At 45.1% G+C, this 25,585-nt stretch overlaps 1 protein-coding gene across 1 annotated transcript in view; it reads left to right on the forward strand.

The window, feature by feature from the left end:
* The window catches only part of LOC120996865 (nicotinamide N-methyltransferase-like), a 114,960-nt gene that overhangs the window by 38,085 nt on the left and 51,290 nt on the right, over positions 1 to 25,585 (forward strand). The window contains exon 3 of the mRNA XM_040426794.1: positions 16,758 to 16,925. Within this exon, the coding sequence (XP_040282728.1) occupies positions 16,772 to 16,925 (154 nt within the window). The 5' untranslated portion in view covers positions 16,758 to 16,771. The remainder of the gene's footprint in view (positions 1 to 16,757; positions 16,926 to 25,585) is intronic.

The raw sequence follows: 25,585 nt of genomic DNA on the forward strand, positions 1-25,585 counted from the left end.
GGATTTTGCGCACTCAAGCCCTCGCTGAGCTTGGTTTAAATGACAGGAACGATTTAAGGTTCATTCCTGTAGCCACATAACGCACATGCAATCGTGATATGTATTGTATTGCTGTATTGCTAGGTATTTGTTGTTTTGTCTTTTTGTTGCATGTATTGATTTTTGTACTTGCCTTTGATGAAGGCACAGCTGTCTTGTCGATTGCTATGACAACCGGCAGCGCCCATATTTAAAAGGGTGACGCGCATGATATGCCCCGACGCAGAGCCTGAGAAAGCGCTTGTTAGCGCGAAACGGCTGTCGCTTTCCACATGCGTGAATAAGAATTGTCTGCCCCCTGCTACATTCTACATATGGAATAAAAAGTACCTGTTTGTAACAACACATCGGTGAGTGCCGCTACACATTCTTTTTCTCTCATTGTGATTTGAATAATCTCTTCACTGTGAGTAGCTGCGCACCACCGCGATTGTGTAGATCCTGAGCAGCCCAGAATACTTACTTCACTGTCTCGTGGACTGTTCATGTAACTCTGCCACCCCTGCCTCTACTACTGTTATACACTGTTTATTTTTCCCTTCTTCTCAACAGTCACAAGAACAACCCAAAAAAAACTGATCCTGTCTTCTTAGCATCCCCCTTCACATGGTCAGCATTTGCTCAGTAATCCATCAGTATTGCTAATGTCTAAAAAAAACAGGAGTGGATCTAAAACAGAGATGACACATGATTGGAAAGTTTGCATGTATTCTGTGTTTTGGACCCACTCCTGTTTTTGGCTTCCAAATCATGATCATATCCTGCTACAAAATAAGGACTGTGTGATACAGGCCATATGGATGCTCCAAATACAAGATCCGTTGTGTTTCTCATTTTTCCGTCCTTCTGACAGTTCAGAAAAAGGGTAAAATAAAATAGTGATCACTACAAGGGCAAACAGGAACAATATTGGCCCCATCATAGAGTGGGGAGGGTGCCAACAGCATAAGTAGTTAACATAGTGGCCTAGTCACAGAGTGGCCCAGTCCCAGAGTAATGTGGTTGCAACAGCATGAGAAGCCAACACAATCACCCAATCACAGAGTGGTTTGGTGGAAACAGCATGAGGAGTCGACACAGTGGCTCTGTCACAAAGTGGTAATGTGGCAAGAGCATGATGAGTGAACACAGTAACAGCACAAGATGGTGGGTGGCAGTAGGAGTACATGGCAGCAGGTGTGTGGCATCAGGCAGATGGCAGCATCCGAATAGTGGCTGAAGCAGGTGGCCAGAAGAAGCAGGTCAGACCTTTGTGAGCATGTGCGATCGCGCCCATAGGCAGCGAACAGCGGACTACATGGGATGTCTCGATAGTAGTTCAGTTTATCCTCCCTCTCAGCGCTTGTAAAAAAAAAAAAAAGCCCCCATTTTGGACCGGTAGTGAGAGTATAACATGGTGGAGAGCCAGTAGTCATCCCTCTGCCGAATTGTGACAATTCGGCTGTCACTACGCAATAAACATAGCATGCATCGGGCCATTTGCGCAAGGGACTCTGAGGGACTCTCTGCCTCCACCTTCACTGCATACTGTGTCTCGGGGTCATCTGCCTGGTCCTCTTATCGCCCTTTAGCTCCTGCTTCTCCTCTCCTGTCCCTTGTGCAGAAAAACCATCAGTTCTGTATATATTGATTGTGCGTGAATGTCCTCCTCCTCCTCCAGTTCAGCCCCCACAGAGCTCAGGTGCCCGTGAGATGTAGGCGCCACGTATCCTGTCCGCTGGCCAGCTAGATTTAGCAGCATCTGTTCCAGGACATGAAGCAGTGGATGACGTTATTCATCCCGTAGTCCTGGCGACTAAAAAAATAAAGTGGCCTCCTCAAGAGCCTGAGCAAACATCAGATGTCATGCATGAGCTGCCACTGGCTAACGCCAAATTACACAGGGGAGTACTCGGTCCGCTTGCATCATCAAGAAATCGTTCATGGACTTTCTCTGCTCATACAGTCGGTCCGACATGTAGAGGGTGGAGTTCCAACTGGTGGAAAAGTTTTATATCAGCCAATGTTGGGCCATTCTGCCTTTGCAGCTCGAGACAGGTGTGATTTGCAGTGTAAGGCCTCATGCACACGACAGTATTTTTTTCACGGTCCGCAAAACGGGGGTTCCGTTGTTCGTGATCCATTTCCGTTTTTTTTTTCCGTGTGTCTTCCTTGATTTTTGGAGGATCACCAGACATGAAAAGTGAAAAAAAAATCGAAGTCAAGTTTGCCTTGCAATTGATAGGAAAAAAAACGGACGCGGACGGCGGATGAACAATCTTGTGTGCCTCTGTGTTTTTTCACGGACCCATTGACTTGAATGGGTCCGCAAAACCGTTGTCCATGAAAAAATAGGACAGGTCATATTTTTTTTGACGGACTGGAACACGGATCACGGACGCGGGATGACAAACGGTGGCATTATCCGAGTTTTCAACGGACCCATTGAAAGTCAATGGGTCCGCAGAAAATCACGGAAAACGGAACAACGGACACTGAACATAACAACGGTCATGTGCATGAGGCCTAGGAGTGGCTGAAGTGCATGCACAATTTCCTGGCCATTTTTAGGATGTCTTGCAGTTGAGTGGAAGACTTCAGACATCACTTTAGCCCTCCTTGACCCATCACCAACACAATGTTCTTCCCAATTAGATAAAACTGGGTCAGTGGCTACACCAAACTGAAAAACCTATGGCTAGGTGCTCTACCCAGCGACTCACCCTAGTGTCGCAAGAGAAAATAGGTTCTAGTGAATTTTGGATCTGGGAGGCACTCAAAATATCTAGGGCCGTGTGTATTAACCACAATGTACGTGATACTGGTAATAATTTATTATATTTTTACCAATTTAGACAACTTTGTGAGAGAAGGATAAAAAATGAAAAGATTTAGTAATTGATCAACTAAGATTAATACATATGTAATTAAGAAAAATAGGAAAATTAGAAAAATTTTAAAAAGTATATAAAATTTATATAATTTTTTTTAAAATACTGTATATAATGTAAACTAGAAGTCACAGTATATGTGAATATAAAAAATGGACATGACCTACGGTGCGGATTTTCCGCACGCAAATCCGCACGCAATCCTGATTGTGTGCAGGGGGCCTTAATGTTTTCCGGTAAGTTAGGGTAATATATTTGATGCTCACAAAAGCCTGCGGTATAATAATATTTAAAACTGTAGCGCTATCCTGTGTGCGGTGAACATGGTTAAGGATGTCCACTGTATTAGCGATGTACCGCTCCAGAGACAAAACGCATATTAGGGTGATCGGAGCACAGATTGATAGATTTTTTGGAACACTCAAGAAGCCTTTGGATTAAGACCGGATACCGTTTACAAGCTCCGCTGTTCCATTCAAGACACGAGCCGTTCAATGCAAAGCATCTTCAACTCAAGCAACTAGCACCCCGCCTTAGCTCCCACGGCGCCCACGTGGGACTCCACGTCATGGGCAGGTAGAGCTCGACTGGCCAACATTACTTCTTCCCGCGTACATCTGGACCGGTAATGTAATTGAAATTTTGTAATTTACAACAATCTGTGCTTCGATCACCCTAATATGTGTTTTGTCTCTGGAGCGGTACATCGCTATTTACAGTGGACATCCTTAACAGTGTTCACCGCACACAGGATAGCACTACAGTTTTAAATATTATTATACCGCAGGCTTTTGTGAGCATTAAATATATTACCCTAACTTAACGGAAAACATTAGATGTATTGTGACGTTCTCTCTCTATCAGATGGAGGCACATACTGTCACTGATAAGTAAAAAGGAAGATTGTCAAAGCTAAAGGGAAGCTCTCTGACATATACAGTTGCTGATTTCTTGCTATACTATATCGCTTATCATTGGGATGCCCATTCATGAAACAGTGTGAACGAACTTGGACTATTTAGAAATTTGATGTAACTGCTCCCCCTACTGGACATTAATGGGATTTAACGTGAATATTTTATATGCACATACACTCACCTAAAGAATTGTTAGGAACACCTGTTGTATTTCTCATTAATGCAATTATCTAGTCAGCCAATCACATGGCAGTTGCTTCAATGCATTTAGGGGTGTGGTCCTGGTCAAGACAATCTCCTGAACTCCAAACTGAATGTCAGAATGGGAAAGAAAGGTGATTTAAGCAATTTTGAGCGTGGCATGGTTGTTGGTGCCAGACGGGCCGGTCTGAGAATTTCACAATCTGCTCAGTTACTGGGATTTTCACGTACAACCATTTCTAGGGTTTACAAAGAATGGTGTGAAAAGGGAAAAACATCCAGTATGCGTCAGTCCTGTGGGCAAAAATGCCTTGTGGATGCTAGAGGTCAGAGGAGAATGGGCCGACTGATTCAAGCTGATAGAAGAGCAACGTTGACTGAAATAACCACTCGTTACAACCGAGGTATGCAGCAAAGCATTTGTGAAGCCACAACACGCACAACCTTGAGGCGGATGGGCTACAACAGCAGAAGGACCCCACCGGGTACCACTCATCTCCACTACAAATAGGAAAAAGAGGCTACAATTTGCACGAGCTCACCAAAATGTTGAAGACTGGAAAAATGTTGCCTGGTCTGATGAGTCTCGATTTCTGTTGAGACATTCAAATGGTAGATTCCGAATTTGGCGTAAACAGAATGAGAACATGTATCCATCCGCTGATGGCTACTTCCAGCAGGATAATGCACCATGTCACAAAGCTCGAATCATTTCAAATTGGTTTCTTGAACATGACAATGAGTTCACTGTACTAAAATGTCCCCCACAGTCACCAGATCTCAACCCAATAGAGCATCTTTGGGATGTGGTGGAACGGGAGCTTCGTGCCCTGGATGTGCATCCCTCAAATCTCCATCAACTGCAAGATGCTATCCTATCAATATGGGCCAACATTTCTAAAGAATGCTATCAGCACCTTGTTGAATCAATGCCACGTAGAATTAAGGCAGTTCTGAAGGCAAAAGGGGGTCCAACACCGTATTAGTACGGTGTTCCTAATAATTCTTTAGGTGAGTGTATACTGTGACTTCAAGTTTACATTATATACAGTGTTTTTTTTAACATTTTTTATATATTTTATATATAAAAATTTTACATTTTTTCTAATTTTCCTATATTTCTTATTTTTCTTAATTACATTTTTATCCATCTTAGTTGATCAATTACTAAATCAACTTTTCATTTTTTTTATCCTTCTCTCACAAAGTTGTCTGAATTGGTAATATAATAAATTATTAATCCCTTAGTGACCACGCGCATTTAAAAAAAAAATTGCATTTCAAGAGCTATAACTTTTTTGTTTTTTGATCAATGTACTTGTATGAGGTCTTATTTTTTGCAGGACAAGTTACAGTTTTTGATGCACCATTTTAAATACATGTAATGATTGAATAAAGCAAGCTGTTTAGCTAAAAACCCCTTTGTTTACGTCAGTAAAAAGGCGTATTAGTGGTCACTAAGGGGGTAACCGTTAAGGTAAGTAACAGTATCACATACATTGTGGTTAATACACACGGCCCTGGGGCCACTGGGTGATGCAGCGGTTGCTGCATCAAGGCTGTACCACTACATTAGCACCACGGTTTTCCTAGGCCACTTTATGGTGATACTGCATGTGTTGACGCAGAGCTGTGGTGCAATATTGGCACCCTGGCCACACTTCACCTTTTGCCCACAGATTCTGAAAATGGCCATGCTGACATCCTCTGGCGGCTTGATGAAAGACTGCCCACACCACCAAGTATCTTCAAATAAAACCACCCTTTTCTGGCACAAAGAACCATAACAGCCGGCATAAGGAAAGAGAAACATGTCCTGAACCTTTACTCCTACCTCAAACTTCCACTACCCTAATTAATTTGAAGGATTTCGAGTGGAAAGACACATACAATGGCTGACATTACACGTTCACATATCCAGCACAATCTAGGGATCGAATGTGTATCTTCCTTTCTCAAAAAAGACCCAGATATGCCCACAGAGCAAAGAGACTTTGTTCCCACGGGCATAGAATTTATTCTAACCCACAACATATTTTCATTTCAAGACAATATTTACAGACAGACGCAGGGCACCGCGATGGGCACGATATTTGTGTAATATGGGGGGTGTAATCTACTTATAATATACTTTCTAACATAGAAAGTATATTATAGTGCATTTGTATTGTGCAGCAGTTGTGTGCGGTTCTGCTGCGATACCGCAGCTACACAGAGTGCCAAACACTATTGGAACAAATAATTTCTGATTGGTGTGATAATCCAGTTGCCCCCCCAAAAAAACTGATTGAGGCAGGGGTGTTATATACCAATAATATACTTTCTATATAGTGCATTTAGGGTAGTGCAGCATTTGTGTGTGGTTCTGCTGCGTTACCGCAGCTACACACAGTGACAAACGCTATTGGAACAAATAATTTCTACTGGTGTGATATACTAGTTGCCCCCCAAAAAAGTGGGCTACGGTAAAATTGTATTCAGTGACCGCAAAATGTACCTCGAGCCACATAATCAGAATTTATTTTATGTCAGGTGAATGCCTAATTTTGAAGGCCCGTACTCCTGTGGCCTAAAATAAAAAATTTCTCGGCACCAACAGGGCACATTTCAGAGAATTTCCCTTTAAGACGCATAAAAATGTCCCCTGATTAAAATACATATTTTATGTCGGGAATTTTTGTCATTGATCCCCCTCTAGTATGTCATTGTCCATGTTGTGGGACTATTTGTACACTTCTACTAAGTATTTGGTGGCTGCAAATATAAGCTGAAGGTTTTTCAGGTTCTCCTGCCATTAAAGTGAATGGGGCCCGCGTTCGCGAACAGTCTCGGCCGATGTTTGTCCATCACTATTCATTTATTTATTTTTATATATATATATACAGTATATATATATATATATATATATATATATATACAGTCAGGTCCATAAATATTGGGACTGACACAATTCTAACATTTTTGGCTCTATACACCACCACAATGGATTTGAAATGAAAAGAACAAGCTGACTGTCAGCTTTTAATTTGAGGGTATTTACATCCAAATCAGGTGAACGGTGTAGGAATTACAACCAGTTTGTATATGTGCCCCTCCCACTTGTTACGGAACCAAAAGTAATGGGACAGAATAATAATAATCATAAATCAAACTTTCAGTTTTTAACCACCTCAGCTCCCCTAGCTTAAACCCTTAATGACCAGACCACTTTTTACAATTCTGCACTACACTACTTTCACGGTTTATTGCCTCTGTCATGCAACTTACCACCCAAATGAATTTTACCTCCTTTTCTTCTCACTAATAGAGCTTTTCATTTGGTGGTATTTCATTGCTGCTGACATTTTTACTTTTTTTGTTATTAATCGAAATTTAAGATCCAAAGAGCTGTCACTATCAGTGAAGCAAGCCATCATTAGGCTGAAAAACAAATCAAACCCATCAGAGAGATAGCAAAACATTAGGCGTGGCCAAAAACAACTGTTTGGAACATTCTGAATAGAAGGAACGCATCGGTGAGCTCAGCAACACCAAAGACCCAGAAGACACGGAAAACAACTGTGGTGTATGACCGAAGAATTCTTTCCTGGTGAAGAAAACACCCTTCACAAACAGTTGGCCAGATCAGAACACTCTCCAGGAGGTAGGTGTATGTGTGTCAAAGTTAACAATCAAGAGAAGACTTCACCAGTGTGAAGATGTAAGATTTACAAGTTGTAAACCATTGGTGAGCCTCAAAAACCAGGAAGGCTAGATTAGAGTTTCTCTAATGACATCTAAAAAAGCCTTCACAGTTTTGGAACAAACATCCTATGGACAGATGAGACCAAGATCAACTTGTACCAGAGTGATAGGAAGAGAAGAGTATGGAGAAGGAAAGGAACTGCTCATGATCCTAAGCATACCACCTCATCAGTGAAGCATGGTGGTGGTAGTGTCATGGCATGGGCATGTATGGCTGCCAATGGAACTGGTCTCTTGTATTTATTGATGATGTGACTGCTGACAAAAGCAGAAAGATGAATTCTGAAGTGTTTCGAGCAATATTATCTGCTCATATTCAGCCAAATGCTTCAGAACTCATTGGACGGCGCTTCACAGTGCAGATGGACAATGACCCAAAGCATACTGCAAAAGCAACCAAAGAGTTTTTTATGGGAAAGAAGTGGAATGTTCTGCAATGGCCAAGTCAATCACCTGACCTGAATCCGATTGAGCATGCATTTCACTTGCTGAAGACAAAACTGAAGGGAAAATGCCCCAAGAACAAGCAGGAACTGAAGACAGTTGCAAGTAGAGGCCTGGCATAGCATCACCAGGGATGAAACCAGCATCTGGTGATGTCTATGCGTTCGAGACCTTCAGGCTGTAATTGACTGCAAAGGATTTGCAACCAAGTATTAAAAAGTGAAAGTTTGATTTATGATTATTCGGGTTGAGGGAACCCGAACTGTAAAGTTCGGTTTCGTACCGAATTTAGGATTTTTTGGACCCCGGACCCAAACCCGCCGAACTTTGCCGTAAAAGTTTGAGTTCCCGTGTTCGGCGAGTTAATGGCGCTTTTTGAAAGGCTAGCAGAGCAGCCAATAAACAAGCGTTTAACTCGTATGCCCTTAGAAGCCATCACAGCCATGCCTACTAATGGCATGGCTGTGATTGGCTAGTGCAGCATGTGACCCAGCCTCTATATAATCTGTAGTTGCGTAGTGCCTGCACGTCACTCTGTTCGTATTAGTGTAGGGATAGGATGCTGCTGCTGTGAGAGAGAGAATAGAAAATAATCTTTTATCAGAAGTGCTTGTTAACTCAGCGATCTACAGCAATTTGGTTTTGTGGGTGCAGTGCACAATTTTTTTTTACCCTGCCCCTGAGCCCCAGTGACACAGAAAAATAACTTTTATCCGTCTGTTAGTTAGGTGGGCGTCGGCAGCATTTTTATGGCAACTTCAGTGCCACCAGCACAGCATATGTGCATTTGTGACAGTCAAGTACATGCTTGAAATCTGCAATTATATTCTGGGTTAAAAAAATCACCCATTTTTGCAAGACCCTACATCTGGGGCCTTTGCTGCATTTGTTACAGTGAAATACAAGTTTGAAATACTGCAATAATAATCTGGGTTTTTAAAAAAACACCCATTTTATGCGGAGACACTACATCTGAGGCCTTTGCTGCATTTTGTCACTGTGAAATACAAGCTTGAAATACTGCAATAATATTCTGGGGTTAAAAAAACACCCCATTTTTGGCAATACCTTACATCTGGGCCTTTGCTGCATTGGCACTGTGAAATACAAGCTTGAAATACTGCAATAATATTCTGGAGTTTAAAATAACAACCATTTTTGGCAAGACCCTACATCTGGGGCCTTTGCTGCATTTATCACATTGAAATACATGCGTTAGATACTGCTGTTATATTCTATTATTAAAAAAACACCCATTTTGGGAAAGATAATAAATTTGCGGCCTTTTGCTGCATTTCTGACAGTCCAATACAAGCGTATATACCGCTGTTATATTCTGGTATTTAAAAAAACACCAATTTTGGGTAATACCCTACATCTGGCGCCCTTTGCTGCATTTGTCACAGTGAAATACAAGCGTTTGACACTGCTGTTATATTCTTTTTATTAAAAAATACAACTTTTTGGCAAGATACTAAATTTGCGGCCTTTGCTGCATTTGTGACAGTGAAAATACAACCAGTCAATACTGCAGTTACATTGTTGGTTGACAATTAAAAAAAAATCTGACCGTGAAAGTAATTGTATAAAATTTGCCTGTCACACTGTTAGTGTGACCTTAAGAAATGTTTCCTCTTTATGGACACAAGCACTGCCTTACTTCAGTGAACTTAAAGAGGACCTTTCACTCTGTATAAACTATGTGAACTGAGTATGCTGCCATATAGAGCGGCGCCCGGGGATCTCACTGCACTTACTATTATCCCGGGCGCCCGCTCCGTTCTCCGTTATAGGCTCCGGTACCTTTGCTTTTTAAGTTATAGTAGGCGGTGTCTGCCCTTGTCCTGGTGGGCGTCTCCTTCTCCTAGGCTGCAGCGCTGGCCAATCGCAGCACACAGCTCACAGCCTGGGAGTTTTTTTTTTCTCCGGAGCGGCATTGAGATCCCCGGGCTCTGCTCTATATGGCAGCATACTCAGTTCACATAGTTCCTAACAAGTGAAAGGTCCTCTTTAATTGTTTGACTATTGGTGGTCACATTTTTTTGCCTGACATAAACCGACTGTTAGTTTGGTGGTGAACTCAAAGAATGAGGAGAGCCTCAAATAAGGGACGTGGCCCTGGTCGTGGTGTGCTGGTGTTGGTGGAGCTCTTGTTGCAGGGAGGAGGATGTGGTCGATCTGTGCAGCTACATGCACAAGTAAAACACCTTCCTCAGGTGCGAGTAGGCGACAGAAACTTCAGCGTTATTTGGTAGGGCCGAATGCGGCTATACGAATGGTTGAGGCCAGAACAAGTACAGGCGATAGTAGATTGGGTGGTTGACAGTGCTCAGTTCCTTCACATTGTCTCCCACCCAGTCTCCTGCTGAAAGATCAGATTTAGCACCTGCAGCGATGTCCATCAGTCCTTCACCTCACACCCTTGCAAATCAGCCAAGCATTCTGAGCCCCCAAGTCATGGAGCAGTGTCTCTGCTTTTTGATGACTCTGCTTGCAGGGTTTCCCAGGGCCATCCAAATAGCCCTGCCCAGAAGTGGAAGAGATTGAGTGCACCGATGCCCAACCACTTATGTTTCAGGATGAGTAATGGAGGACCCACCGCAGCATGTCTCGGATGATGACGAAGCACAGGTTCCAACTGCTGTGGCTTTCTGCAGTCTGCAGACCGACAAGGAGGGCAGGGGGTGAAGACTGGGTGGAAGATGATGTGGAGGACGATGAGGTCCTCGACCCCACATTGGAATCAAGGTCATACGAGTGACCTGTGTAGTTCGGAGGAAGAGGCGGTGGTCGCACAGAGCCACCAGCACTGCAGAAGAAGGAGCAGGGTGCAAAAGCAGCGCAGCCATCCCCTAGACAGTACGCCTGCTACTGCCACACTACAGCAAGCGACCGAGCACACCAAAGTCAGCTCCAAAGAGTTCCCTGGCGTGGCAGTTCTTCAGACAATGTGCTGACGATAAGACAAGAGTGGTTTGCACGCTGTGCAATAAGAGCCTGAAGCGAGGGCATTAACTTTTCTAAACTGAGCACAACTGCATGACCAGTCATCTAAGTGCAAAGCACGAGCTGACAGTGGAGTAGACACCTCAAAAACAAAGAAAAGGTCTCTGGCTCCTCCTGCTTTCTCTTCTGCTGCAGTCTCGGACTCTTCATCACCTCTGTAGTGACAGTGGCACCTGCCACCCTGCAAACAGAGGATCTGCCAGCAACGCCACCACCTGGGTCACCAAGCATCTCCACAATGTCCTATGGAAGCGTTCAACTCTCTATCTCCCAAACAATGGAGCAAAAGAGCAAGTACCCCCCCTACCCACCCGCGATCCCTGGCCCTGAATGCCAGCATTTCAAAATTACTGGCCTTTTAAATGCTGTCACTCCGTCTGTTGGAGACGGAGAGTTTTAAAAGCCTTATGGCGGTGGCTGTCCCACAGTACGTCGTGCCCAGCCGCCACTACTTTTCCATGCGAGCCATCCCTTCACTGCACAACCAAGTGGGGGACAAAATCAGGTGTGCACTGCGCAACGCCATCTGTGGCAAGGTCCACCTAACTACGGATACGGTCAGGGACGTTATATATCCCTAACAGCACACTAGGTAAATGCAGTGGCTGCTGGGCCTGAGACGGATAGCAGTTTGGCGCATGTTCTTGCACCACCGAGGATTGCAGTGCGCTTCTCTTTGCCTCCTGTTGCTTCCTTCTCTACTCCGCTTCCTCATCCTCTACCGGCCCCCTCATCCGGTCAGCGTAACACCTTCACCCACCACTTCAGCACAGCCAGGGCGTAAACGACAGCAGCAGTTTTAAAACGGATCTGTTTGGGGGACAAACCCCACACCGCGCAGGAGCTTGTCGACGGGCATGGAACAACAGACCGATGAGTGGTTGGTGCCAGTGAACCTCAAGCCCCGCCTGGTGGTGTGCGATAATAGGCGAAATCACGTAGCAGCTCTGGGGACTAGCCAGTTTGACGCACATCCCTTGCTGGCGCAATGTGCTGAATTTGGTGGTGCAGAGGTTCCTTAAAAATTACCCCGATATGTCAGAGCTGCCTGCAGAAAGTGCGGGCCGTCTGTGCGCGCTTTCGGAGTTCTCACCCTGCTACTGCTCGCCTGTCAGCGCTGTCAGCGTAACTTTGGCCTTCCCGCTGTCACCCACATTTTGACATTATAGACCTGCTTACATAGCGCTGTAGCATAACTGTAGATGATTCAAATGGTACCCTTTGTTGTGTTCTTGTGAAGTTCACGAGGCAAAAACTGACTGTTATTCGTATGTAAATGAGGGCTCGCAAGTGCCCAGGGGCGGCGTTTACTTCGTTGGAGCCCAGGCTGCTCTGCCTCTTTTGCTCATATCTCCGCCCCAGCCTCTGCCCGCCCTTCTCTTTCCTTGCGTCCTACTTCTCTCCCAGCGAAATGCCACACCTGGGCTCTCCCTCGCTGGGCCGGGGCATGCGCACTGCGATGCCCATTGTGGGCACGGCATCACTGTAGCTACTGCGCATGCGCCGGCCAACGGCGCGGAAACCAGTGGCAAGGAGGGGGACCAGAGGCGCAGTAGCTACAGTGATGCCGTGCCCACAATGGCATCGGCAGTGCGCATACCCCGGCCCAGCTAGGGAGAGCGCAGGTGCGGGATCTCGCTGGGAGAGAAGGAGCATGCATGGAAAGAGAAGGGCGGGCAGAGGCTGGGGCGGAGATATGAGCAAAAGAGGCGAGCAGCCTGGGCTCCAACGAATGTGAACGCCGCCCCTGGGCATTTGCGAGCCCTCATTTACATACAAATAAAAGTCTAGTTTTTGCCTGGCTGAACTTCACAAGAACACAACAAAGGAACCATTTGAATCATCTACAGTTATGCTACAGCGCTATATAAGCAGTCTATAATGTCAAAATGTGGTGACAGACTCCCTTTAAGAACTGCTGGGTTGCTGGTCAAGACACGACTGCCAGCTTTACTTTTTATGAATAAAGTCTTTCCTAAACAATGTCCCTAGTGCTGGTAAATCTCTCCGGCACTAAGTTCACTGTAAAGGTAAATTGGATGGGCTGCACTCCGCTTGTCCAATCTGTGATGTGCTTCAGTGGAGTGGATATATTCCAAGTAGACAATAGTAAGAGAAGTACCACTGCACACCTGGGGTTAACATGCAATTAAAATTATTTTATTGTGACATATCCTCAATGAATACATAGGTAGATATGGAAGAATGCCTATTTATGTGACTCCAAATCTTGACGTTTCGGTCAGTTCAGACCTTGGTCACATAAGTCACAGGAGAGAGTCAAAGGGTGGAATGGAGGACCCCCGTGGTACGGTGTGGACGCGCTGCGGGGGAGGCTGTAGGCCAGTGTGAGCACTGTAAAATGGAAAATACCAAGCAAGCTGAGACATCACAGGGACTGCCTGGCTGCTGATTGGCTGGCTGCATGCATGGCATTGTGGGTGATCCCTCGTTCCCGTGCTTCTTACCTCCTCGTTCTAACATGTGCAGCAGCCATTTTAGGAAAGATTTGAAGAATTAAATTTTTCCTGAAATTCAGATCGAATTCCACTTCTTCAGCTTTGATTCGTTCATCTCTAGTCCCTACTCTAAATATGTGCAGAGACGGACAAACACCAACAGACAAGCAAACGCAAAAACTGAGTTGTATGGTAATGGGTCAGAACTGTCACGTGCCGGAGGCCAAGCCAGACCTCCGGGACGTCAAGCAAACAGGGCACAGGCAAAACAGACCCGTACATGACAGTAAGCAGGTTAGGCAATAGTGGTAGTACTACAACAGAACCCAAGTGCACCGCAGACCAGTGTCAAAACCCAGAGAGCCAGTGAACTCCGTTCTTCAGAGCCCCTGGTGGTGGGGATGAACTGGGCCGAGGGCTCACTGGTCGCACCTCCAGGGAGGTCTGGTGCACCTTGGCCCTACCTGCAAGGAACCACTCTGGTGCAAGGAACCAGAAGTTGAACAGGACGACAGAACTGGAACCCAAGCAAACGCATGACATGGAACAGACAACACGACGAACGGGAACCAGCACAGAAGCAGATGCCTGGACCCCAAGTGGGATGAAAGCATGCGGTCTCAGGCAGACTAGAGATTTCCCTTCCAGGGAAGACAGGGACCCTATCACAAAGGCAGGACAAAACATGGGACAGGACAGAAGCAGAAAGGAACTACAGGCAGACAAGCACAGACAAGGATCAGAAGCAGTAGGTACTGCCAGACAGGACATGGGACAGAATACATCCGAAGCAGTTTAGCACTGCCAGGCTATCAGATGCAGATGCTACACATCATACAGGACAGGTACAAAACATCATAGAACAGGTAACCACAACATCAGACAAGGCAGCAACAATGCATTACCAGGTGACCCCACAAACAAGGGCAGATGGAACTCGCTTTTCTTTAGTAACACTCTTGTTGCCAATGTAGCAAATTGTTTCAATTACTGTGTGCTAGGTATCAATTAGCTGCCTCAGTATTAGTTTCCATTGCATTGTCATATCCTGCTCTAATGAGACTATTATAATTCTAATAAATCCCTTCCCAGCTATCCTCTATCTCTTTGATCAAGATTTTTCACTATCTGTGCTGGGGGAGGTCTGCAGATCCGGCCCCTCAACAACAAACAAAGCTCCCCCGACCTGTTTCAACACAGAATGTGGCGTCTTCAGGGGTTTGGAGCTTGTGAGACGCCCCCCAGCACAGATAGTGAAAAATCTTGATCAACGAGATAAAGGATAGCTGGGAAGGGATAGAACCGGATTAAAGCAGGATATGACAATGCAATGGAAACTGTTACTGAGGCATCTAATTGATACCTAGCAAACAGTAATTGAAACAATTTGCTACATTGGTAACAAGAGTGTTACTAAAGATAAGAGATTCATTCTCAGTATACAGCAACCATTGGAATCTGATATTATAGCGGAGGTGTGTGTGAGTCAACACAACAACTGTCATTATTACAAAATCCGTACCCAGCTACCAATACCACCAATATATTTTTTTGGGTTTTTTTAATATCACCCGAGGCTTTATTTGAGAATGTAACACAGATAAATATTAAATACGCCACATGATGAGAGAGATTCTTTTAATTCTATCTTTCTTTTTAGGAAAAGTAATAAAGGTTATTTTTTATCCTAAGGAAAAGAGGAATAATTTGCGCCTTAAACAGAATTGGCATAGCTATTAGCTATTGATGAGTGTTTAGTTTTGAAATAAAGCCTGCAGCCAGTACTCGAGAGGGCATGCAGCCAGCCTACACGGACACAACTGTCACAGTGAACAGCACTGTGACAAGAACCAGACTGGCTATGCAGTACCAAACAAAAGACAGAGAGTAGTCAGAAGACAAGCCGAGATCAGAACCAGACGAGCTGCATAGTACCAAACAAGTGAGACAGAGTGGTCAGAAAACGAGCTCGGGTCAGAAGAACGGAGGAGTCCGTATACAAATGCAGGAACAGGGAACAAAGAACCTAGCTAGTGAGCCAAACAAGACTATCGCTGGCACTGGCTCCAAGCATATATAGGGGGTTTAAATAGAGTGTCAGGTCCCCGGACCAGAACCTGATTGGGCTGGTGAAACCGGCACTCCATAGGTCATTCAACTAAACAGAACACAACAATAAGGCAGAAGGGCTGTTATTCAGACCACTGCCCATCTCCCCAGCGCATGCACGCGGCGGGGAGAAACAGAGTATCGCTCCCTGTAACTAATGACGCATCACTGGGGACGTGTCTCAGCAGCGTTTCTCCCAGTGCGGCCGAGCTGAAGCTGAGGAGTGTGCCGCTGGGTCCAGGGCAGGTAAGTTCCTTACAACTAGTACCTAAGAATCTCCCCAGGTTCAGCATGGATTCGGTATCGAAAACCATGCTAAATCTGTGCTGAAATTGCCTCTCGTTGTTTTCAGTGGGAGGCCGCCCTGCAGTTGTTTTTTCCAGTTCAGTTTTCCAGACTGCACCAAGAATGTACATGTCCATTCTTGACCTGGTTACTGCGTAGACAACTTGAGAATGTGCAGTGGGAGACTGCTCGTGGTTTAGCTCCATTCAATAAAAGTGGGACCACACAATTCCAAATGAAAACTCACTGCAGAGGATACGTGGAGGATTTTCACTGTATCGAAATCCATCCTTCTGCATGCAGTTTTGAAGGTCAAAATAGGAGTGGTTCCTAAATGGATAGAACGCATAAAGGACAGATATGGCTTCTCTTTTTTTAAGTCACTCCTGGTTTTGGCTTCCAAAAATGCATCAGAAAACCTGAATGTGTGGCCACACCCCAACAAAGGAGTGATCTTACAACACTCGTATTACAGGTAGGTCTACAAGTATAGCTCATTCAGCTATGCTGTGGTAGTTCACAAATTGCATATATCAAGACAAGGATCTAAGAAAAGGTAAGGCTGTCATCACTATTCCAACACCATATTTGTTAAGTAGATGCAGTACGTAGATGTTAAGACTAGACTTTTTAAGGAACAATCATAACATGTGTTGATGGATCTTCTCACCTTTCATCAACAGGTTTGTAATAAAGAATGGCGTTTGCGTCTACTTCATACAACCGCCCTTATGACAACTTTGATGCCAAGAAATATTTGGACAGGTTCTATAGCATGGACCCTGAAACCCCGGAAATCTATAAAGACTTAAAGTTTTTGCTGACGTTTCATAGTGATGTATTTTCTTCAGGTATGTTATAATAACCGTAAGAAGTCATAGTGTTAATGAGAATTGAGCCTTAGAAATTTGCATCATGACATAAATATCAGAACTGGGTTCATTGACAGAGATGATAACGCATGCAGAGCCTTCTTCCCACTGAAATGAATTTTCTCCTAGATTTCCACAGCTACCACCCAGTATATTTAGGAACTGAGGTGGTCGACACGTGAGGATAGATCTCTATGAAAACTATGGGCAGAATGGTTTTTGTCATCATTGTGGTTTAGAGCTGACAAATCCAATTGCTGGACTTCCAAATGCCTAAAACTAAGATTGGAAAAAAAAAAAGATAGAAAATTCCATAGTGTAGTGGAGTTATGCTAGGACTGCAACATGTGTCTCACCAATGTCAGTGGTGTCTCACTGCGACATGCAACAGTCGCACAAAAATCCAACTGAGATGTATTTTTGTGTGACTGTCACATTGCAGTCGCAGCATGTCGCAGAGCAACACCATTGACTGTTATAACAAAAAGTTTTGCGCAACATATGTCGCAGTGTAGTTGTTCCCTTTTTGTCACACAAAACATCTCGCCATGTAGCCCAAGCCTACATGACCATACGTATTTTTCAGTCCTCAAACAATACTGGTAATGTCAGGGTGACATCTGTGTTGCAATCTTTTTTTTTTTTCGTGATTTGGGGTGGGCGATATGGCCAAAAAATCTATATTGCGATATAATTTTAAGCACGTGCGATATATATACAATATATTGTTCTCTATATTTGGGGGGGGGTTATAATCTTTTTTTTTTTTACTTTTTTATTTAATAACTATTAGCCTCCTTAAGGGCTAGAACCCTTGTCATATTCACCCTAATAGAGCTCTATTTAGGGTGAATAGGACTTTACACTCTCCCTGCTGCCCTGTGCTTTGTGCACACAACAGCAGGGAGCTGCCATGGCAGCCAGCCTCTCATGTGCCCCCCAGACTCTCATGTGCCCCCCAGCCTCTGATCCGCCCCCAGCCTCTCATGTGCCCCCCCAGCCCCTGATCCGCCCCCCAGCCTCTCATGTGCCCCCCAGCCTCTCCCTCTTATCAGCCCCCTCTGGTAACTCAAACCCCACCCACCCACCCACCCCCAGTATTAATCATTGGTGGCAGTGGCCACAGGGTCCCCATCATTGGTGGCAGTGGGCAGTTCGATCGGAGTCCCAGCAGTGTAATGCTGGGGCTCCGATCGGTTACCATGGCAGCCAGGAGTCACGCTACTGAAGTCCTGGCTGCCATGGTATGTTAGTGAGCAGCATTATACTCACGTGCGCCGTGGCCGCCGGGCGCTCCTTCTTCTCATAGGTCTGTGCGGCGCATTGCTAATGCTATAAGCATTAGCAATGCGCCGCACAGACAGAAGAAGGAGCAACCGGCAACCATGGCGCAAGTGAGTATAATGCTGCTCACTAACATACCATGGCAGCCAGGACTTCAGTAGCGTGACTCCTGGCTGCCATGGTAACCGATCGGAGACCCAGCATTACACTGCTGGGACTCCGATCGGAACTACCCACTGCCACCCAATGCAGAGACTGAAGACAATTCCCGGCACCCGACCTCTGACAGGACGCTGTGATCCGCACGATTAACCCCTCAACTGAGGGGTTAATTGCGGCGGAACGCAGCGTGCAGTCATAGGGGCCGGATATGGCCGGTGTTCTGCCACTTTTCTATACCGGACAAAAGTCTATACCCGGAAGTGATGTCAGAAACTGCACCGGAAGTCACGTGGACGCGTTGGAATCAGCTGGAGGAGGGGGTTGTTCTGCCAGATTTCTATACTTTAGCCGAATGCGCTTGCGCAGCGCGCACACCTCCTCCTCAGCTGATTCCAACGCGTCCACGTGAACCTTCGGTTGCAGCTACATCACTTCCGGGTAGCTTCGTGGTTATATCACGGTTCGGCGATATAGGCGATATGCACAAAAATCCATATCGTGGCACAAATTTATATCGCATATCGCCTATATCGCCCACCCCTAGCGTGAATGCATTGTAACAATGCCTATTCTTGCCCGCAAACGGACAAGAATAGGACATGTTCTATCATTTTTGCGGGTCTGTGAAACGGACATACGGATGTGGACAGCACACAGTGTACTGTACGCATTTTTTGGGGGACCCATTGAATTGAATGGGTCCGCATCCTATCCGCAAAAAATACGGAACGTTTGCGGACTAAAAATACTGTCGTGTTTATGCAACCTAAAAGTCAAACAACTATTAAATTAATAAATGTAAGTGTACCATTATATTACTACCACATGTACTAAGTGTACATTATATTACTACCACATGTACTAAGTGTACATTATATTACTACCACATGTACTAAGTGTACATTAATTACTACCACATGTACTAAGTGTACATTACATTACTACCACATGTACTAAGTGTACATTATATGCTACCATTTGTACTAAGTGTACATTACATTACTACCGCATGTACTAAGTGTACATTACATTACTACCGCATGTACTAAGTGTACATTATATTACTACCATTTGTAATAAGTGTACATTACATTACTACCGCATGTACTAAGTGTTCATTACATAATACCACATGTACTAAGTGTGCATTACATTACTACCACATGTACTAAGTGTACATTATATTACTACCACATGTACTAAGTGTATATTATATTACTACCACATGTACTAAGTGTACATTACATTACTACCACATGTACTAAGTGTACATTACATTACTACCCGCATGTACTAAGTGTACATTACTACCGCATGTACTAAGTGTACATTACTACCGCATGTACTAAGTGTACATTACATTACTACCGCATTGTACTAAGTGTACATTACATTACTACCCCATGTACTAAGTGTACATTACTACCGCATGTACTAAGTGTACATTACTACCGCATGTACTAAGTGTACATTACTACCGCATGTACTAAGTGTACATTACATTACTACCGCATGTACTAAGTGTACATTACTACCGCATGTACTAAGTGCTACATTACTACCGCATGTACTAAGTGTACATTACATTACTACCACATGTACTAAGTGTACATTATATTACTACCACATGTACTAGTGTACATTATATATACTACCACATGTACTAAGTGTACATTATATTACTACCACATGTTCTAAGTATGCATTAGGGATCGACCGATTATCGTTTACCCGTGTTCCCTCAGCAGCACAGGGGAGAAGGAAGCAGCGTCTCCCTCCCCCTGTGCTGCTGCCACCAATGAAAGGAGGAGAGGAGAAGAGGAGGGGAGGGGCTGTGGCCACTGCGCACCAATGTTGTTGACTCACTCATTCATTCAACAGGAGGTGGGAGCTGGCTGCAGAATCACATAGCTGGCTCCCCCCGACCTCTATGAGCGGTAGCTGCGATCTGTGGTAGTTAACCCCTCAGGTGCCGCTACCTAAGGGGGCTAAAAGTTAGTAAAAAAAAAAAAAAGTTAAAATAAAACACCAAAATATTAAGTATAAATGATAAAGAAGATTTACAAAAAAAAAGCTACACATTAACAATAAACATGTATCGGTATAAATTACTGGCTATTGGCTGCAAGTTCACAGTTTATCTGTATCGGCTCTAAAAAAATCAATATTGGTCGATCTTAGTATGCATTATATTACTACCATATGTACTAAGTGTACATTACTAATACATGTAATAAGTGTACATATAAATACTACCGGTAATACATGTGCTAAGTGATACATACATTACTACCATATGTAATAAGTGTACATTACATTACTACCACATGTACTAAGGGTACATTATATTACTACCGCATGTACTAAGTGTACATATCATTACTACTACATGTAATAAGTGTACATAGCATTACTAATACATGTACTAAGTCTACATATCATTCTCCCCACATGTACTAAGTGAGCATTACTATTATATACTATTGTTCGAGCACCAAAGTGCTCGGGAGTTTCGAGTAGAACTCTTTGGGTTGCTCGGGTGCTCTACAGAGCACCCGAGCACAATGGAAGTCAATGGAGTACCCGAGCATTAAACCAGGCTAGGGCTGAAACGATTACTCGAGGAATCGCGTAATTCGACACAAAAAAATCTAGATGCTAATTTTTTGCATCGAGAAGAATTTGTTTGTGTCATGTGACCACGGATCGGGAGTGAAGCGCTTGCTATTACTCACCCGCTCCGTGGTCACCTGCCGGACTGCAACGCGCTGTACTGGATTCTGAACATCGTCAGGTCATAGTGCACGTAAGCGCGCGGGGGCGCGAGTGGCATTACAGACAGAGCTGCTGGTTATCAATGATGGCGGCAAGGGCAATATTTGAATTCACGATATTTCGAGAATAATTGGGCAAATATTCGTCATATATTCGAGAATTCGTGATCTCCAGTCATTATTTTCTTGATGCGAAAAATCGGCAATCGGAAATTTGCTAATAAAATTTGCAATCCAAAACTTCGCGATCAACACTCTTCTAAAGTCAAGATATTGCAGCCTTCTCATTGGCCCACAAGCAAGAAGCAGAGAGGGATCAGGGTACTGATGAAAAAAAATCTAGAATATTCGCGATTACTAAGATATAGCACTATATTTAGATATTCGCAAATTCTCAAAGTGCCAATATTCCCGATCAACACTATGGTATCGGCGGAAGGCTGGTAAGTGGCTGCATGTGTGGAGGGGGCACTGGGGTGATTAGTGCTCTCGCCATGTGTGTCCCGGAAAGAGAACCCCATAAGAGGACTTCTAGTTAGAGCTGTGTTACCTGTACGGTATGGCAGAGGATAATAGGGGTAGTAAGTTCTCGCTGGCATTGTTTCAGAGGGGTGATGACAGAGGGTTGTAATAGCGCCCCCTATCGTTAGTGGCTGATTCAGGGTGGTTTGGGTTTTGTTTCCTTTTTAGTCCTTATAACTGTTATATTATTCTCTGTTTGTTTCCCTCATGGGTCTCCTCTGCTGCCTCGTTGCTGCTGACCTTATATGTCAACCTACTGAAGCACTGTGGGGGAAGGGAAGTGTCAACAGTTCTGGCCCATCTCTGGTGCGAGTATATCCCTGCACCCTGACATCACACCGCGTACTGTGACATCACTGTGCACATATCCCTGCACTGTGACATCAATGTGCACACTATCCCTGCACTGTGACATCAATGTGCACACTATCCCTGCACTGTGACATCACTGTGCACACTATCCCTGCACTGTGACATCACTGTGCACACTATCCCTGCACTGTGACATCAATATGCACACTATCCCTGCACTGTGACATCAAATGTGCACACTATCCCTGCACTGTGAATCAATGTGCACACTATCACTGCACTGGACAACAATGTGCACACTATCCCTGCACTGTGACATCACTGTGCACAATCTCCCTGCACTGTGACATCACTGTGCACACTATCCCTGCACTGTGACATCACTGTGCACACTATCCCTGCACTGTGACATCACTGTGCACACTATCCCTGCACTGTGACATCACTGTGCACACTATCCCTGCACTGTGACATCACTGTGCACACTATCCCTGCACTGTGACATCACTGTGCACACTATCCCTGCACTGTGACATCACTGTGCACACTATTCCTGCACTGTGACATCAATGTGCACACTATCCCTGCACTGTGACATCACCGAGCACACCATCCGTGCAATGTGACATCACTGTGCACACTATCCCTGTACTGTGACATCAATGTGCACACTATCCCTGCACTGTGACATCACTGTGCACACTATCCCTGCACTGTGACATCACTGTGCACACTATTCCTGCACTGTGACATCAATGTGCACACTATCCCTGCACTGTGACATCACCGAGCACACCATCCGTGCAATGTGACATCACTGAGAAGAATATCCCTGCTGAGCTGATGGCACAAGGGGGGAGAGCTGATGGCACTGGGGTGGGGGAGAGCTGATGGCACTGGGGGGGAACGAAGGGTGTTGGCGTCTGATGAGTTTTTATAATGGAAAACAGTCTATTAATTCATTTTTTCTATTAATTACTCGATTAATCGAAAAAAATAAATCAATAGAGTACTCAATTTCTAAAATAATCGTTTACTGCAGCCCTAAACCAGTCACCCCCTGCTTTGAAGAGGGAGGGTGTCTGGTTCACAGGAAACGTCCAGAAATTGATGGAAACACCATGCGGGAGGATGTCTGGATGCATCTTGACTCCCAGGTCGCTGCTGGACCGATGTTGTCCAAGTAGTACGCCAATTTTACAGACTGACAATAATACGCCCCAAACCAAAGATAAATCGATTTTAGAGGAAAAATTGTTAGGAAACATTCTTTCCCTGCATATTCACTTGTATAGTGCAAGTGCTGCCAAAAATTTCAAGGAAGAGGCACTCCTATACAACCTGTATATCACATAAGGAGGGCCTCCTTCACTTTGTGGTACAATTGGTCAGGTAGTGGGACTCTACACTCATAAAGCCTATGCACTAAGTGAAAGGGCTGCCAAAAATTTCAAGGAAATCGGCGCTCCAATTAGTAGTGAGGGCCAGCCTAATAAGCATGTTGATATGATGGAGGAGGAGGACTAGAAAAGGAAGATTGAACCTTATACCCTTTTTTGTGGTGGAAGGGTGGCATGAAATACAGTGTATTCAATACACCATAAAAAGCCACATTTAAACTGCCTTTATGTCTCGCCGCATTTCCTCTGGTGGAGTAGAGAAGTCAGGTGCAATCCAGGCCTTGTTCATTTTGATAAGAGTCAACATGTTAGCATTTTCAGTTGACAGGCGGAATGCGAGTATCAGTTATTATGCCCCCTGCAGCACTAAATACCTGGCTTGACAAATGCTGGCGACAGGGCACGCCAGCACCTCCTAGGCGTAGAGCGCCAGTTGGTGCCACATGTCCAGCTTAGTCAACCCAATAGTTGTAAGGCACAGAGGGATCATTGAGGACGCTGACACGGTCTGCTATGTACTCCTTCACCATCTTCCAAAACTTTTCTCTCCCTTGTGACACTAGGCGTGCATCAGGGTGAGGGTGACTGGCGGGGTGTCATGAAACTGACCCAGGCCGTGGTGAGTGTTGCCTTGCCTGCTGTGTGTTCTCCTCGTCTCCCCTCCTCGGTTGCCCAAGGAACTACGTACTCTGCCGCCAGCATTGTCAGCTGGAATTTTGGGTCCAATTTTTCCACAAGGACTTCTGGTATTGCACCATTTTGCTCGTCTCTCCACCACAGGAATGAGGGATGAGAAGTTCTCTTTGTAGAGAGGTCGAGAAGGGTGAACAACCAGTAATCGGTGTTGGCCAAAATTGCGTATAACGCGAGGGTCACTGAAAGGCAGCATAACATAAGGTCAGCCATGTATGCCAGAGTACCAACAGACAAGACTTCGCTGTCGTTTTTAGGAGAATGACTCTCAATCTCCTCATCTCTTCCTCCTCTTCGGCCCATCCACTCTTAACAGATGAAAAAAAACTGCTATGGGTACTACACTCTGTAGCGGAAGCAACCGTCTCCTCCTTCTCATCATTATCCAGTTCGCACTGAGAAGACGAACTGAGGGTGGTCTGGCTATCACACTGTGTACTGTCTTCCCCCATTTCCACCTCTTCCACATGCAAAGCGTCCGCCTTCATTGTGAGCAGCGAGCGTTTCAGTAAACACAGAAGTGGGATGGTTACGCTGATAATAGCGGTTTTGCCGCTCACCATCTGTGTTGATTCCTCAAAGTTGCGTAAAACCTCACAGAGGTCAGACATCCATGCCCGCTCGTCGCTTGTGAAGAGCGGAAGCTGACTGGAAAGGCGACGACCATGTTGCAGCTGGTATTCCACTACTGCCCTCTGCTGCTCACAAAACCTGGCCAACATGTGGAACGCGGAGTTCCAGCTCATGCTCACGTCGCACAACAGTCGGTGAGCTGGCAATTGCAAGCGCTGCTGCAGCATTGCCAGACCGGCGGCAAGCTGTAGATGACTTTCGGAACTCGGCACTCACGTGGCGCACCTTCACCAGTAGCTCAGGCAATTGGGGTAAGGTTTTGAGAAAACTTCTGAACCACTAAGATGAACACGTGGAATAGGCATGGTATGTGTGTGAGCTTGCTGAGCTCCAAAGCCGCCACCAAAGTTACGGCCATTATCAGACACAACCATGCCTGGTTCAAGGTTGAGTACGTGAGAGCCACAGCTCACGGTCTGATCCCTTATACCCTGCTACAGCTCTGTGGCGGTGTGCTGTTTTTCACCTAAGCAAATTAGTTTCAGCACGGCCTGTTTGCTGATTCCCCACTGACAGTCTACACTGCTTCCAGCTACCGGCTGACTGGTGCTGCAAGATGATAATTCAGAGGTAGAAGTGGAGGAGGAGAAGGGAAGTTGCAGCCACTAATGTAGGTGGTGGTTGGAATCCTGATGGAAGTAGGGCCCGCCAATCCTTGGCGTCAGTAGCACCTGTGCCATCCCAGGATACTCGCTTCCGGCCTCCACAAAATTCACCCAGTGTGCTGTCAGTGAAATGTAACGTCCCTGGCCATAAGCACTTGTCCATGTGTCACTCGTTAAGTGGACCTTCCCAGTAACTGCGTTGGTCAGGGCACGGGTGATGTTACGGAACACATGCTGGTGTAAGGCGCGGAACG

This window comes from Bufo bufo, chromosome 1, assembly GCF_905171765.1.
Source record: "Bufo bufo chromosome 1, aBufBuf1.1, whole genome shotgun sequence".
In the NCBI taxonomy this organism is placed as follows: domain Eukaryota; kingdom Metazoa; phylum Chordata; class Amphibia; order Anura; family Bufonidae; genus Bufo; species Bufo bufo.